Source organism: Haliotis asinina, chromosome 1 (assembly GCF_037392515.1).
Source record: "Haliotis asinina isolate JCU_RB_2024 chromosome 1, JCU_Hal_asi_v2, whole genome shotgun sequence".
Taxonomy (NCBI): domain Eukaryota; kingdom Metazoa; phylum Mollusca; class Gastropoda; order Lepetellida; family Haliotidae; genus Haliotis; species Haliotis asinina.
Window position 1 is genome coordinate 969,430 of NC_090280.1, and position 17,750 is coordinate 987,179.

At 42.0% G+C, this 17,750-nt stretch overlaps 2 protein-coding genes across 3 annotated transcripts in view; one reads left to right on the plus strand and one right to left on the minus strand.

The window, feature by feature from the left end:
* The first annotated feature begins 6,701 nt into the window (after positions 1-6,701).
* LOC137276661 (iduronate 2-sulfatase-like) lies at positions 6,702-8,400 on the plus strand. The gene has a single exon (XM_067808312.1). The coding sequence runs from the start codon at positions 6,795-6,797 to the stop codon at positions 8,331-8,333; it is 1,539 nt and encodes a 512-aa protein (XP_067664413.1). The 5' UTR covers positions 6,702-6,794; the 3' UTR covers positions 8,334-8,400.
* Positions 8,401-10,085: 1,685 nt separating this feature from the next.
* LOC137286196 (glycerol kinase 3-like) overlaps positions 10,086-17,750 on the minus strand; it is a 67,296-nt gene continuing 59,631 nt past the window's right edge. Inside the window, exons 14-17 of one of the 2 annotated variants that reach the window (XM_067817922.1) lie at positions 16,398-16,518; positions 12,707-12,850; positions 12,399-12,476; positions 10,086-12,057 (exon numbers count right to left, since the gene is read on the minus strand). In XM_067817922.1, coding sequence (XP_067674023.1) covers positions 12,053-12,057; positions 12,399-12,476; positions 12,707-12,850; positions 16,398-16,518 — 348 coding nt within the window. In that variant the 3' untranslated portion in view covers positions 10,086-12,052. The remainder of the gene's footprint in view (positions 12,058-12,398; positions 12,477-12,706; positions 12,851-16,397; positions 16,519-17,750) is intronic. The other variant, XM_067817914.1, reaches the window with a different exon arrangement.

Genomic DNA, 17,750 nt, shown 5'->3' on the forward strand with positions numbered 1-17,750 from the left:
AGTGGAACATGCAGTGCTTACTGATACTTCCAAGGTGGCCATCACAGAGCTGGTTCCCGGTGGCCATGAGAATGTATGTCTCCCCCGAACTCTGATTCCGAGAGGCAGCAAGACTTTAGTCTAGTTCTACCACACAAACCAGGTTCATCGAGGTTCATCCCCTCTGTTACAAAATGCAACTCTTGGCTTGTCATCTGTCCGACAAGATTTGGAAAGCACTGGAACGCTCAATTTCAGTCATTATGAATTCTTTGCGAAAAAAATACTAGATCCCAGTATGAATCTTACTTTTTGAAGTGGCAACAACGTTGTTGTGAAAACCAGTGTAATTATCTGGACCCATGTATAAATAATGTCATAGATTTCCTAGCTTCACTGTATGATAAAGGTAGTGGGTATAGTGCAATTAACACTCCTCGTAGCGCTTTGTCAAGTTTGCTAACCTTACAGTCCGGAATGCCAATTGGACATCATCCCTTCGGTAGGAATTTCATTCATGGCGTATTTAATTGTAGGCCTACATTACTCAAATACCAATTTACTTGGAATGTTCGTATCGAGCTGAGACACCTTGAAAACAAGCGAGATAATGAAAATCTGTCACTCAAAGAACTTTAAAATTAACTGTGCTACTGGCATTGACAAGTGGCCAGAGGACTCAATCCCTACAGTGTTTGAACATTGAGAATGTGTGAAGACAAGGTAATAGAGTAGTATTTACATTTTCGGAGTTGTTGGAGCAGTCTAGACCAGGCTACCATCCTAGACCAGTAGAACTAGATAGTTTTGGGAATCCTAGATTATGTGTTGTGAACTGTCTCAATGTGTATTTAGATAGGACAGCAGAACTGCGATCTGACAGTAAACTACTTGTGGGATTTACTAAGCTCCCCAAACCAGGAAGTCGAGATACCATAGCTCGTTGGCTTAAGGTTTCAATCGAGGAAGCAGGCATTGATGTGAGTCAGTTTACTGCACACAGCACCAAATCAGCTTCAACAAGTGCAGCTTCAACTATGGGAGTGCCTATTCAGACCATTACGGACACTGCTGGGTGGTCTTCGGCAGAGACATTTCAAAGGTTTTATTGTAGACCAGTCTCTGAGCACCACTCTTTTGGAAATGCTGTTCTAGGCTCTTCTTCCTTGGATTGATCATCTGGTAATATTTGAAACTGTTCTCTGAATTTCTGCCATGAAGGGCAATGTTGCCTCTCCTCAGGACTGTTAACATGAGAAAAATGAAGGTTGTTTTCATGTATAATAATTAGGTCTTTCCTAGATGAATATGATAGAGATATAAAGAAATTGTTACAACATAAGTGTTGTGAACCTGCTTTGAATTCTCACAGGGTCTCACATGACCAGATGCTGAAGGAGAATTAGAAAATTAAACGAGAATTACCTGTAAGGTGAAGTTTGATTATATTCTCCGTGGCATCTGGGAACAAGTCAGATCACGTGCCACACCCACCCACCCAAACTTATTATCTGGAGTTGGGTGTAGTTTACAACAAAAGTTAAATACTGAAGCCGATTCTTCAGGCGCAATCTCACGTGACTTCACTTGTTCCCTGTTGCCTGGGAGAATTATAATCAAACTTCACCTTACAGTTAAGTCTCGTTTAATTTCTAATTACATACAAAATGACGATTTCTTACTGAAGCGGTCTAAGAGGAAAGAGAAAAAGCCCGGCCATTGTAGGATAGTTGTGACATTGAATCAAGAGTTTTGGTAAACAGATTCCCCTCGTCCCCTTTCAAAATTGAAAGAGGTAGTATACGGTAGCGCCTTATTTGGGTATTCTCATTAGTATTCGTAATTATTGTCTCAGTTTGCTGGTGATACATCAATGACCCTTGGTGGATCTTAACAATGTATTTATGCGGTCTTTAAAACCCTTCAAGTTTTCGCAGGTTTTCCTGGTCTGAAGGTTAATATCGATAAAATAAGATTAATATGGATAGGATCCAAGAAATGATGTATGTAGGTAGTGGAATTTTACTGGTCTCATACTGACTTCAACTGTTAGGGATAAATTTCGATACTGATATGGATAACCTAAGCCAAATGAATTTTGAAGAAAAGTTCCTACCAATAAATCACCTCATGAACACCTGGCTAGCAAGATATCTTACACCTTACGGAAGAATCACAGTTATAAAATCCCTTCTCCTGCCCATGTTAAGCCACCTGTTTTCTGCTCTACCCCGCCCACCTGAATCGGTTACAGAGAATTTCCAAAAACAATGTTTTACATTTACATGGCGAAACAAGCCAAATAAAGCTAAAATAGATACTGTTGCTCTAAATGCGGAACGTGTGTGTGTGTGTGTGTGTGTGTGTGTGTGTGAGAGAGAGAGAGAGAGAGAGAGAGAGAGAGAGAGAGTGAAAGCTCCAATGATTAAACGTGTCCTCGCAAAAACTGAGATGGGTAGAGAGATTACAAAAAAAAACCTCATCAAAATGGAAGCTAATATTAATGCTAGATTACTAAGTCAGAATTTATTTTGGATATCACTTGAAGCATATATTAAAACTAGAGTAAGTCAAACACTATTTCAAATCCTTTTTGGATAGAAGTCGTTAAAGATTGGTCTATTATTGTTAGAAGGTACTAAGGACGTAAAACCTGAGTGTGATCTACTCTCCCAAAGTATTTGGAATAATGATGACATAAAACTTAGAAATAAGCCTACTTGTTATAGCAGCTGGGAAAAACAAGGTGTAATATTCGTAAACGATTTATTGAATGAAAGCGGCAGATTCTATTCCAAGGCGGAATTTTGTGCCTTATACACCCCGGACATAGACTTTCTTAAATATGAGGGCGTTAGACGAGCAGTAATATGTTAGGCAAAATCAATAGCTATCACTTTATCCCAATGTAAACTATGTAATCCTGAGTATCCGTTTGCAATGAAATATACAAACAATCACCTGGGACATCAGAAAGTACATGACATGTTAACTGATTCAAGCTTTGTTAAAATCTCTTGCTATGATAAGTGGGAATGTGTCTGTGATTCGCACTACTCGGACCATGACTGGAAACGTTTCATCTTGATCGCAAATACATATATTCCAAAAACTGAATTAAGATGGTTGCAGTACAGAATCATTCCCAGAATATTGTCAACCAGACATTTCCTCTACAAAATAAGATATGTGGATGGCCTTAAATGTACCTTTTACAACGATGATGATGAAACAAGCTGTCATATATTCTAGGAGTGGAACAACGTGGAAAGCATATGGCGTGAAATGAAAATATGGCTCACAACTGTAGATGCAGAATTGAGTTTCACAAATTCCCAGGTAATGTTTGGTATTAAAGAAAAAACAACAACCATGCAATAAATGCGATAATTATTTTAGTCAAGTCAAGACTATTATATACAGCTGTAGTAACAAAAGCTTCATTCCAAATATTCCATACATTAAGAATCAAATCACACAATATTATAATACCACAATATATATATACATGTGAGCATTAATTAAACACCACCAAAAATACAGACAATAATTGCCGATTGTAACAACCAGTGATCAAAACAGAGAAGTCAAGCAGTTACGTCTAAATACACATGCAGTTAGCAGGAAATTCACGAGCTGACTCAAATGCATCTTTTCATGATAAAATTCTGTCATGGTACAAACGACTGAGGGGTATAAAAAGGCGAAATGAAGTATTCTCATTGCTTTCATATCGACGCATCAATAAGTGAACAGTGTTAAAATTGAACTTTTTTGGACATGCCGAAACTTTCTGAAATTACCAGACAGCAGATTATTGGTATGTATTCAGATGGTTTGCCCAGTCGCAGCATTGGGTCCAGATTGAATATTAATCACACTGTCATTAGTCGCCTTGTAAGGAAACATTCGGCCACTGGTTATGTCAAAGATCGTCCACGATCAGGAAGGCCGAGAAAGACCACTCCACCTCATGGCCGTGCCCTAGTTCGCCTAGTGAGACGCAGGCCCATGACCAGAGCCAAATTAAAGATCTCAGAGAACAATGGAGAGTGGGTGTTCGTCTCTCAACCAGCACCATGCGAAGGAGGCTGGGGTCCGCTGGACTCCCTGCATGTCGTCCAATCAGACGCCGATTACTCACTGAAAGACACAAGGCCCGTTTGGCGTGGTGTAATCAACTTCAAAACCACAATCTGAACATATGGCGCAGGATCTTATTGTCCGATGAAAGTTGTTTTCTTCTTCGTGTCACTGATGGCCAGTGGCGAGTTTGGAGGAGTAATGAGGCTTATCAACAGCGAATGATCCATGCAGCTGGACCCTTTGGCGATGCCTCTGTAATGGTGTGGGGCTGTATCTCCTATAACTGTAAGTTGAATCTTATCACCAGTCAAGGGACACTCAGTGGTCAGAGATACCAACAGGAAGTACGGGAAGCTGCTGTTGTCTCACAATTTGATAACCACCCCTCGCCAGATTACCTTGGCCTGCGAGAAGCCCTGATTTCAACCCATTTGAACATTTATGGAAACATCTGGGGTGCCAAGTTCAAGTATGGGATCCACCTGTTCAAAATCTACAGGAATTAGCCCAGGCTCATTACTGTTGGCTTAGGATTGAACAGTGAATGTTTTTTGAGAATTTTGTATACATTGGACCACAGACATCGTCTGTGTGACCATCGTTTTGGACATGAATATTGAGAAACGTTCTTAGTGTCCCCATATGATCCCAATACATTACACTCGAAAGTAGCAGCAGTGTTGGTAGTTGATGGATTGACACTTTAGATGGTTCACTTATGAAATTATAACAATGTGTTTGGTTTCCATATTATGAATGACTAATGTGTTGTGTTAAACACAATCTTATAGCATGAAAATGGGTGGTGCTTAATTTATGCTCATGTCTATATAAACATTAACCGTGACCAGGAAACATACTTCGTAAAACTATGGTCCAGCTTACACATGTTATATGGAACTGTTGAATAGGTAAATGTTGTCGAATTAAATTTAATAATGTTTACTGACTTGTACGAATGTATTATAAACCTTAAATGTATGATTTGAACTCATACCTTTGCATAATATACTAGGCACACAAAGAAGGACACAAAAATTTAAAATCTAAATTGATCAAATCTGTGTGGACACATAAGGATTTAAACTCATATATTAGTGACATCTATTCAACATGCCTGCACATGCCATGTTCCGTGACGTCAGTGGTTTCGTCCATGAGACGTGCAATACGTTGTTGCAAGTGCATTCCAGGAGAGAAACAGCAAACTGCAAATGTCGTCATTGATCGGCCACGCTCTGGACGTCCACACGTTACAACGCCAAGACAGGACAGATGTATAAATATAAAGGTGACCTATCTTCGCCACAGGTTTTTAGACTGCCCGGACCATCCTAGGACTTTGCCACATTGACCCCAACACAGTTAGTTCGACAACATTTACGTCATCACACAACGTGCCGCAATCCTGACACATCATCGACAAGCTATATTTCATATGTAACAAAGAGAAAACACCAGAAGTACAAGGAGATAGATACTTTATTCAAAGCAGGGCATCTGTCATATCACAGGTCAAGAGTGACATTAGGACCAGGTCTGCATTCAGGCTGGCGGAGGTGTGCACTGGACTGCTGCTGAGACTGTCTGCTTGAAGCTCGGAGTCCTGGGTTATAATTATATATGCTACTTGTGTCCTTGACTGGTCTGACTATGCTTGTTGTAAGAGGTGACTAACAGGATCGGGTCGTTAGGCTTGCTGACTTGGTTGACACGTCACCGGTTCCCAATTACGCAGATCGATGATGTTGATCATGGGATTGTCTGGTGCAGTCAATTTACAGACTACCGCCATATAGCGAAAACATTGCTGAGTGCGGCATTAAACTAAACTCAATCACTCATTCCTTGACCAGTCAACAAGTGGTCAGGAATATATGGCCACTGGGTGGATATGAGGGTCCTCTGCTTGTTTCCTCACTGCGTTCTATGATGATACTGAAGATCCCTTCGAGAGTGCTTTGCCGGTTATTCTCTCAAACAATAAAATGTAAAGCTAATAAGTTCAGACATTGCTGAGAAGGCATCCAGTAGAGCCAAAAGGTCACAAGAGACACTCTGATTTCTGACTCTCACGTTTCTAACATTCCTTAGAGATCTGGGATTTGAGTATTTCTACTCCTGATACTTTGGTTACAGAACAGAAACACGTTTCAAAGGTGCAGTAAACACAACCCAGTCAATCATAATTTCAAGCCAATGATGTAGTATCGTTATTTCTTGAACACAACTATCCAGTTCTTGTGTCAAGTGTGTTCGAGTTGGTGAATCGTGCTACATCATTAACAAGAAAAGGTCGTTTTAGGACCGATAGCAACAATACAGAAAAGTGTTTTCTTGCATTGTCACAGGCACGGAAGCACACACGCATTTTTGAATGCATAATTAGTTTATAATGTTGCCGTGTCTTCCACAAAACCTTAAAGATTACTACTGGTGTAAAAACAGAGTTGGCAGAATAGTGTAAATGTGTCCCCGCACAGAAAATCTAACATTATCACCAGTGCACTGTAATGAAGCAAATAATACATTTACAACCTGAAGAATTCTGAAATTTCCAGCTGGACATTACTTGGTCGACACACAACTGATAACATGTACAGCAAGTTGCATAAGAAACAAAGATAAGCACACACACTTTTAATTGGATAGAAGGCAACATATAAAATAAGGAGTGTTCTACTATAAACCTTCAGTGACGATTAAAGCTGGTGTTCTGCTAATGAAACATGGGGCATGTACTTCCAGTTTCTATCGTAAACTTCCTATTCCTTGGAATAATCCTCGCCAAGAAGAATGTTTTGTTTTTGGTGTCGGATGATTTGAGACCCAATATTGGTGCCTACCTTGGACCAGATTCTCCATCTCCTGTTCATCCAGCGATGCACACACCAAACATTGATGCGCTTGCTGCCAGATCTCTCCTCCTCAAGCGAGCGTACGTCTCAGTGGCAGTTTGCTGTCCCAGCAGGACAGCCCTCCTCACCAGCAGACGTCCTGATACAAGCCACATCTATCTCATCGGATCTTACTTTCGGCAGTATGGGGGTAACTTCACGACACTGCCTCAGTATTTCAAACAAAATGGTTATAGGACAATCGGAATGGGGAAAGTATTTCATCCAGGCTTAGAAGCTGGTGATGATGACCCCATTTCGTGGACAGATCCCTACACCCATGCTGATGATGATTACATAAAACATGACGATCTTCTCATTGAAGCGGTCTCAGAGGAAAGAGAAAAAGCCCACCCACTGCAGGATCAGATTCTGGCTGCGTCTGCCATACAGGCACTAAAGGAAGTGGCTCCTGCAGCTAAGTCAGGTGAGCGACCTTTCTTTCTGGCTGTGGGCTTCCGTAAACCACACATTACCTGGAACTTCCCTGCCCGATTCATGGATTACTACCCACTGGAAAGTCTCAGTCTACCACCAAATTACTATGCACCAGTAGGAATGCCTGCAATTGCATGGCATAATTTCAGTAATCTGGCCAAGTTTAAAGACATGCAAACTTACCACCTGACAAACGTGGGCAACATTAACTACACATTTCCAACAACTCTTACTCTTAAGATGCGACAAGCTTATTACAGCTGTATAAGCTACATGGATCACGAACTTGGAAGAGTCATTGACGAACTGGACAACTTGGGCTTGACTAATGATACAATTATAGCCTTCTGGGGGGATCATGGATGGCAGTTAGGGGAACATGCTGAATGGGCGAAGGAGACAAACTTTGAAGATGCTACACATGCTCCCATGATGATCCATGTTCCCGGAGTGACTGATCGTGGTGTTGTCACTGAGAAACTGACAGAATTTGTTGATCTCTACCCAACACTCGTTGAGGCAGCAGGACTTCCAAAACTTCAGGTGTGTCCACCAGACTCCCAAAATGTAAGTCTTTGTACGGAGGGTACAAGCATGGTGCCACTTATGACTAACCCGACACTGGATACGTGGAAAACTGCAGCATTCTCTCAGTTTCCAAGAGGAGGGACGGGACTTGATGGGGACATAGTAATGGGTTACAGCATGAGGACAGACATGTACCGATACACGGAGTGGATAAACTTCAAGGGAAGGCCTATCTATCAACCAGTGTGGGACCAGCTGAAGGGTGTGGAACTCTATGATCACACAAAAGACCCACAGGAGAACTGGAACCGAGCTTTTGATCCATCCTACAAAGACATCAGGGTCGATTTGTCAAGGAAACTGAAGATAGGCTGGAGAGGAGCTCTACCCAAACCACACTCCTGAAGTCGTCAACACCATGTGTGAGAACTTTTATTCTTCATAACTTCCTGGGATAAATATCATTATTTCATAACATGTTTGTAGTTTTTTGTTTGCAGTTACAGTTACGTGCTAATGGACATCAGTGTATTTGAAATAGATGAAATGTCACTTAAAAATTTCTCAATGAAAAGTTCCAGAAAGAAGAAAGATTCGGACACTCAGGGCACGGTGACCTAGCTCATTTTCGGTTTGTTGAAAGACCTGGAAAAGGAAATGCTGGGTACTTCATGGTAACAGCCTGCTGCATGTGTGAAAGATAATGATCCCTTGTGTGTAAAGAATACATAGCACAGTGGGTATCAAGGCACATCATCTAGACTGAATATGTTTCAAGTAATTCCCACAGTAGACGTTCATATTTTTTGCTTTTTCTAAAGAGTACAGGAAATATATGTGTGCTGATTACTATGAATCATGCTGAGGTTAGTAACTAACGAAAATAAGACTATATATCTTCTTGTTTATTGCCCTAGCGTTTCGATGTAGATCTGTACACCCACATCAAGACAAGCTCCCTACCACAAGAAGTACCTGTTCCTCATTTACCAGAATGTTACACCATTGCCACTTTACTACATCTCCAGTAGAGAAAGTGCATTAAAGGCGCCATGAAACACTTCATATACAATATTCCAGCTATAAAGCAGTGGTCTGAAAATACCTGTATCTGGCTGGACCAGTGAGTGAGTGAGTAAATGAGTTTATTTTTAGGCAGCACTCAGCCATATTCCAGCTGTATGGTGGTGGTCTGGAAATAATCAAGTCTGGACCAGACAATCCAGTGACAAACAGCATAAGTACTGATCTGCACAATTGGGAACTAATGACACGTGTCAATCATGTCAGCTAGCCTGATCACCTGATCCCTTTAGTCACCTCTTACGAGAAGTATAGTTGATTTCCACGGCAAGGCCTATTCTAACTCAGACCTTCATGGGTCGTATCTGGACCACACAATACAGGGGTCAATAGTATGAACAGCAATCTATGCATTTGGGATACGATGACATGTATGAACCTAGTCAGCAAGAGTAAGCACTTGATATCGTTAGTTTAAACAGCTCAGAAGACATATATCCTGTGTATGTGAAAGATGTGAGGTGAGAGAGTGGCAGTCAAACACGTATTATTTATTACATCTAATCACGTGCAAAACTACTTCTAATCCTTGCAAAACTACTTCTAATCCTTGCAAAACTACTTCTAATCCTTGCAAAACACATCATGCAGTGTGCTCTGTCATACAGCTCTGCTGACAAACTAAAATTTGGAAATCGTGGAAATCTCAAAACAAAATTTCAAAGAAAGTTCTGGTAGGGACTCGATATTACACATTGACACTGTACATTAGAAAAATGAACTGAATAAGTATAAAAGTCACAAGACCAGGGCAAAACAGATACCTTCATACGTTACATCTATGCAATTGGTTCCTGACACTGACGGAATTGGTGGCAACAGCACTGGGTTTCATGAATGATCCAGTACAGCAACAAAACCCTTTCAGTGTTGGTGCCGCTCTCCAGAATACACTTCCTATAAGCATCACCATCTTCCTTTGGATACTCAAGACCATCCACATAATGGTGCTCTTGAGCAAGGACATTAAGAAAATATGTTATTACAGTTACTGTAAGTGGAAGATGATTGTATATTAAGCACATCAGTTCAGTAGCAATCAACAAATCATCCAGAAAACACAACCGAACAACATTCAATAGAAAACACTATATTGTCACATATTCTGTTTATAATACAGAGTATATACAGGTGTATAAGGTGTATACATAACACATACACCAGCTATCATATGACAGGAGTATCCAGTTAATGGCCGTACAGACATCATCTGAAGACGGTTAAATAATGAGACGTAACAATCACAGCATGTGTAGCTCAACAGCAATATCTGTTGCAGGATTAGACATAAACCTGGTTGTCTTAATGGATACACACCACACAAGTGTATTCTATCTAGGAACTATTTACTGTGTTTGAAACTGTCTTGGCAGCTGTGTCAGACTGGATGGGAACAAGTTGCTGTGTTGATGTGACATCCATGAAGGTGTAAGGTTTAACTAAAGGCTCCCAGCTTGTACAGTCCATTTGAGTCAAAATCTCACCAATGAATTGCACTCTTAACTCAAAAACAAATAATCATAAATGACACAAACTAATGCCAAAGTAATATCGTGGTGTCCAGGATCCTGATACGAAAGCCCCAACTTCAAATTCTGTAACATTTGACTCAACTGGACTGTAAGAGAATAAATAACACCACCAAACGAACCATCATGGTCTTTAAAAATACTGCAAGAGATCTTCATTCAACAGTTATGAAATTCTTCAATATTTCTGTTTCCATTATCAAGAAACAATCGGCAGATCCTCGATGGAAAAGGAAACAAATCTATTGGAGGAACTGCGGTACTATGAAAAGCACACAGAAACATTGAATCATGAATTCAGTATCAATACAATATCAGTGAAAGTTCTTGAAGTTTCAAACTGTCACTGAATATATTCTGCTGAGTAAGTAGTCCCTATCTGACTATACATGCATAACATCTTCACAACCGACCTTCCTCTCATTACACACAAGCTAAATGCATCATTCTTTCAATGTGTGAGGTATTCTGACATATATAACTGACAATAATAAGCAAAAGCTATCAAAACAAGGAATAAGTTTGTTAAGGTTGTAAGCAACATTATGACAAAACACCCTATAGTAAGGTTGTGAGATACACCATGTGCCTGGTGTTCCAAGGGAAGGAATCGGAGTTGATGAAAACACCAGACTCTGACAATGGCCAGTTATGAGATAATGTTCTTCAGCCTGTACCTGAATACCTTGAGTAGTATGGCGAGGCTCAACATTATGTTATTCTGACAAACAAAGAGAATTTCATTGACTCAGTGAAACACATCTGGAGGGATATCACGGAAGACTATCTGTGTCTGTTTGACGTGTGTGATGTGTGTGACCTGCGTGAGGCTGGGAACTGGCATAGTGTCACAGGGACATTTAATACTACCATAATACTGACTGTAGCTAGTTGAGTTGGGCTTACTAGAAAACTTACTGCCTGTTATACTGCCTGTTTAATCTGAAACTGAGTCATACAGCTGGAAAACTGAGACACAGGGACATCAGTGTCCAACTTCAGACCAAAGTTCACTCAACACACAACTACTGCTGATATCAGATTTCTCCACATCCTCACATCACTGTCACTGTTGGCTGTTCATGGTCGTCTGGATGAAAAATGGATGAAGAGGCATTTCCAAGAAGTTGCAAATATCCACAATGAGCCTCTCCAGGCTGCACACTGTCTCCTCCAGGTTGCACTTATCCACAATGAGCCTCTCCAGGCTGCACACTGTCTCCTCCAGGTTGCACTTATCCACCATGAGCCTCCCCAGGTTGCACCTTATCACCATGAGCCTCCCCAGGTTGCACCTTATCACCATGAGCCTCCCCAGGTTGCACCTTATCACCATGAGCTACCACCACCAGATGCTTCCATCTGGTGACCACTAGTATGAGTATAGTTATGCTGCCTATATAGAAAGACGTTGTCATCTGTTTCCAAGAATCTCTGCCAGGATCATCAGCCCGAACGACCCGAAGAAGTAAAGTCCACCAGGGATCGCCCGATGCATGCAGGATGTCCCAGCTAAGCTTGACAGAGACACAAACCAGTGTATCTTATCATTACATGGATTAAACAAAGTTTATCTTGGGATCAAATAGTACTAACAAAGCAGTATTCAAAGGTCATCAAAAACAAGTACATTAGATCTGAGTCAGTTAAAGTGACATGAGATCTGTTGAGCTTTGCTGTTCTCGAACTTACATGTCACCGATATATGGACTTGTTCTATCAACTAAAAAGCTGTTGTTCTCAAAGCTAGCATGTCACCTATACATGTGCTTGTTCTGGGTTTTATCAACTAACATGCAGTTTTCTCAGTACACTAGTAAACAATAAGTTTGAGTGAATCGCTACAGCTGCCCCTCACCTGTCTGCTGCTCATCAGTAGCCCAGTGCATGCTTTTGTCCACGGCTATTTTCCAGCGAAAGAACCGTTTGTCACGATCTGTCATACAAAACAATCAACACACCAACTGACACTGTATGTTTTACATGCTCTGTGAAGACATAGAAATAGAAGTACAAGGATGGCAAAATGAAAATCTATTTTCAGCTCAAACTTAACATTGTGTCATCAAATGGCGGGTTCAGGGGAATTTAGACGATTCACATATTTGATTAAGATAAAATAGGTGGAAATCCATGAGTCAGTGGAATATTGCCAGAACTGCTTACCCTGTTTAGACACGGAAGGTTCAAACACATCAGTGGTGATGGTGGTCAGGTCGCTGGGGTCTAGACTCCATATCTGAATGTCCTCTGCCGCTCCTGCAGCCATAGCTGCCCCAAGAGCCGTAGTCTCCGGCATTGAAGGCCGCACTGTCACATGCACATTTAACTGGTCATTCCCAAATATGCTGGTCATGTAACCTCCAATATACATAATGTCACTCACAGTATTTGTGCACTCCTCTACAGGTTCTTGATTCTTTGAAGAATGCTCTCCTTGGGCTCTAAGTGGGCATTAAAATGTCCACTGTAAAACCATGACAGTTGAAACTATATTTTAATAGAAATACTTACATACCAAAAGACATGGTTTTGTCTTGTGAGACCACCCCTAAAGGGTCCCCGAGGGTCCCCTACAGCCAAGCGCAGGTAACTCAAGCCATCGACCTGGCACCACATTTTTCATCCTGATATCCATCCAGGAAGATGTGTGTATTGTTTATTTTAAATCATGAACTTCTGCCTACTGCTTTGATTAAGAAAGAGTCAGCATCTTTATGTATGGTTCCTTCTCTTTCACAAGGGCACTATATGGAATTAATAGGTTGATCTTTTCATTCATAAACTGTTGTTACTTTTCCTGCTGGGTTCCCATCTGCAGTATGAAGCAGGCAAGATGGCGGACCACCTTGCTTACATTCATTCTGGTGTGTGGCGCATGTTGCATTCACCAGGCTAGGATGTTTGTATATAACATCACTTTCATGTCAAACTAATCAGACAGAATGAGAGGGGAGGCCAGACCCCAATGAGTCTAGCTTCAAAGAATCAAGAACCTCTACAGCAGAGGTGCCTACACTAAATGTGCCCGCCCAATCAGTAACAAGCGACCGGTAATACAAGTTTTTTCAGTAATTTTCCTTTGCATAGCAGAAATATATGATCTTTGCCAATAGCCATATGTGTTCATATGCGTAATTGATTGAACACTCATGCGCACACATTGCATTACACAACATCCTGGAGAAAATGTATTACAGTCAGCGAGGGTACTGGAAAGGCGCTGACACCATCCCAAAGTTCGCCAAAGCTGCACAAGTCTCGGCAGAGAAAGCCAAATCATGGTTTGAAAAGCAAACTATCTGGCAAGTCTACTTCCTCAGTACATCTTGATACCAAATCATATTCACCAAGCCAACCTCTTGTTTCTCCCGCACGATGGAAAGCCTACAAGTATGCCCTGACTGTCATCGACGTCACAAGTCACTACAAAGAAGATGAACTGCCAACGACCAAAAAGATTCGAAAAAAGGTGCCAAAGCCTTGTAATGCATCCAAAAATGCAGTCGCTTGACCTGGCCCACTGTGGTGCAAGTATATTTGATCAATCCTGGGGAACAAAAACAGGGAATGGGTCGCACGCTTGCCAATAATATGGTGGATGCCAAAGTCAAAGTCTCCATACTCGTGGGCAAAAGACCATCAAAATGAAATCTGTCACATCGTCATCTGCAGCACGCTGTCATAATACAACAAAAGAAAAAACATAACCAGACCATGTCACCATTAGGTACTTATATCCGAGTGAATACGAGGGAAACAGACCACCGATCCGATATGGTCCATGAAAACGTACAATGTTGACTCAATCGACATCAAAGTTGGAAAATCCAACTAGTACTACTTGAATGACAAAGCGCCGAGAGCATTCATCAGAGAGGAGTTGATGATTGTACCTCGCAACATGTTCCCTTACACATCACCCACAGTGCGATGAGCATTCTCTTGGCCGTTCAAGTTAACACTGTCTCATGTGTGACTCTCCCTGATGTCAATTGTTTCTCTTTGAAAAATAGCAACATGGTGATTAGGAACAGCGGGTATCAGGTTGTTGTCCACCATCGTCACTGCGCCCACTGAAATCATGGCCAGAGCGACAGTGCTGATCAGATGGTGCTCAAGTACGTGTCTTGCAGGCTGCAATGCAAAGCGAAGAACTACAACGAAATCACAGTTCTGGCCGAATCAAAACTCATCACTATAGAAGATCATATTTCAGGCGCACTCATGGACAGTAAAATCTTTGAAAAGGAGTTTCGTTAGATGCTCTCGGAACTCGCGAAATACTACAGAATGAAGCAAGAGATCCTATACTATACCTTCAGACAGCTGTCACATTGCTAGTCAACAGGCCGAGCACCATCGTTATATATAGCCCAGACATATTCACTACTACTTGCAAGCTCACTCATAGGAGAAACCCCCGAGATGGTAGTGAGGCTGTGTTTGACTAACACTCAGACAACTCTCACATCGCCACACATACAAGATGGTAATACCTCGAGATATCTGTCGACACCTGCGTTTCATTCACTGTCAAGCAGCTGTCACATTTCCTTGGCATACAACTGTGTATCATCACAGCTGATGCACATGCACTGATACTCATCTTGATGCTCGCTTAGTGCAAACTGAGACAGTAGAGAGGGAACAACTGCCAAGACCTGCATTTCCATTCACCTTCTAACAGTTCTCATCTCGTTACTAGTACGTTCTAACGAGATGGTAGTAAAACACTTTGGGGAACTGCCGAGAGCTAAATTTCATTTGGCTTAAAACACTCACTGCCTTGCTAAAATATAACAAGTATGACAATATGTTGGCTTGTTAGCTTTTCGCCAGATCGACCTCTGACTCACTAAAAACCAATTATTTCTTAAACCATTACGACTGATTTTCGTGAAATTTTGGCAGATGCTTACACTATAAGGAAACAGTATTTGGGAACACTCTCGATGACTCACTTAAAAGTCAATATTTCAGAAATTGTTCAACTTATTTCACTCAAATTTTGCACCTATCACAACCTATCACAGTTTGGGGAGGACCTCTCACAGTTTGGGGAGTCCCTCTCACAGTTTGGAGAGGCCCTCTCACAGTTTGGGGAGGACCTATCACAGTTTGGGGAGGCCCTCTCACAGTTTGGTGAGGCCCTATCACAGTTTGGGGAGGACCTGTCACAGAACAGCTATCGAGCATACAGTTTGGTGAGGCCCTATCACAGTTTGGGGAGGACCTGTCACAGAACAGCTATCGAGCATACAGTTTGGTGAGGCCCTATCACAGTTTGGGGAGGACCTGTCACAGAACAGCTATCGAGCATACAGTTTGGTGAGGACCTATCACAGTTTGGGGAGGACCTATCACAGTTTGAGGAGGACCTGTCACAGTTTGGTGAGGCCCTATCACAGTTTGGGGAGGACCTGTCACAGAACAGCTATCGAGCATACAGTTTGGTGAGGCCCTATCACAGTTTGGGGAGGAACTGTCACAGAACAGCTATCGAGCATACAGTTTGGTGAGGCCCTATCACAGTTTGGGGAGGACCTGTCACAGAACAGCTATCGAGCATACAGTTTGGTGAGGCCCTATCACAGTTTGGGGAGGCCCTATCACAGTTTGGGGAGGACCTGTCACAGTTTGGGGAGGACCTGTCACAGTTTGGGGAGGACCTGTCTACTGTCTCCCTGAGTAATGTAAAACTCAGAAGTCACGACACTGGCTGGTGAATGTAGTGTTCAATGTCAAACATCAGTCAAACTTCAGTCAAATAGCAGTCACGGTTTCTCCTGTTCATTAACCTATCAGTCCCAACCACATTAGCTGGTCAAGGTAGGAGCTGGATCTAGCAACTCACCGACTTTAATGCCAAGAATATCTGCCTGCAGCTGCATACAGATGCTGCTGACAGTCATGCCGCCGTCCACCTGCAGGGAGGATAAGGGGATGCCGCTGTCCTTGTCCATCGCCTCAAGGATCTGACAACAAAACTCACATGTCTGGGTTGCTGACACCTTGCCAGTGATGCAGGCATCAATGTTGCGGTTAAAAATTTAATAAGATCTTCCACATCAATAGATGGTTACTTTCAAACTGAACATCAGATACACATGCACTGGCACTGCCATTAAAGACATAAGGGAATTAACTGTTCTTGTTTTACATACCACCAAAACAACAAATGAGAAAGTTACATACAATATCCATAAAGCGCAAAGTTTACTGTAACATCGGTGCAGGTTCTAACGTCTCTACACTGCTAAATAAAAAAAGTGAAACGCTTCTAGGGGCATTGGCACGTAACTTTTATTTGTATGCATAACAATTCTTTATTACCATAGAAAAAAAGATTTTTGACTTAGCCATGCCATAATGTCTGTAAGAACTAGTGTGCTTCCTTTTAGCAAACTCCCAGCACTGTGTACTCATCTGTACAACACAGTGCACACTACGCAGCAAACTCCCAGCACTGTGTACTCATCTGTACAACACAGTGCACACTACGCAGCAAACTCCCAGCACTGTGTACTCATCTGTACAACACAGTGCACACTACGAAGCAAACTCCCAGCACTGTGTACTCATCTGTACAACACAGTGAGCACTATGCAGCAAACTCCCAGCACTGTGTACTCATCTGTACAACACAGTGAACACTATACAGCAAACTCCCAGCACTGTGTACTCATCTGTACAACACAGTGAACACTATGCAGCAAACTCCCAGCACTGTGTACTCATCTGTACAACACAGTGCACACTACGCAGGCAACTCCCAGCACTGTGTACTCATCTGTACAACACAGTGCACACTACGCAGGCAACTCCCAGCACTGTGTACTCATCTGTACAACACAGTGAACACTATGCAGCAAACTCCCAGCACTGTGTACTCATCTGTACAACACAGTGAACACTATACAGCAAACTCCCAGCACTGTGTACTCATCTGTACAACACAGTGAACACTATGCAGCAAACTCCCAGCACTGTGCACTCATCTGTACAACACAGTGAACACTATGCAGCAAACTCCCAGCACTGTGTACTCATCTGTACAACACAGTGCACACTACGCAGGCAACTCCCAGCACTGTGTACTCATCTGTACAACACAGTGCACACTACGAAGCAAACTCCCAGCACTGTGTACTCATCTGTACAACACAGTGAGCACTATGCAGCAAACTCCCAGCACTGTGTACTCATC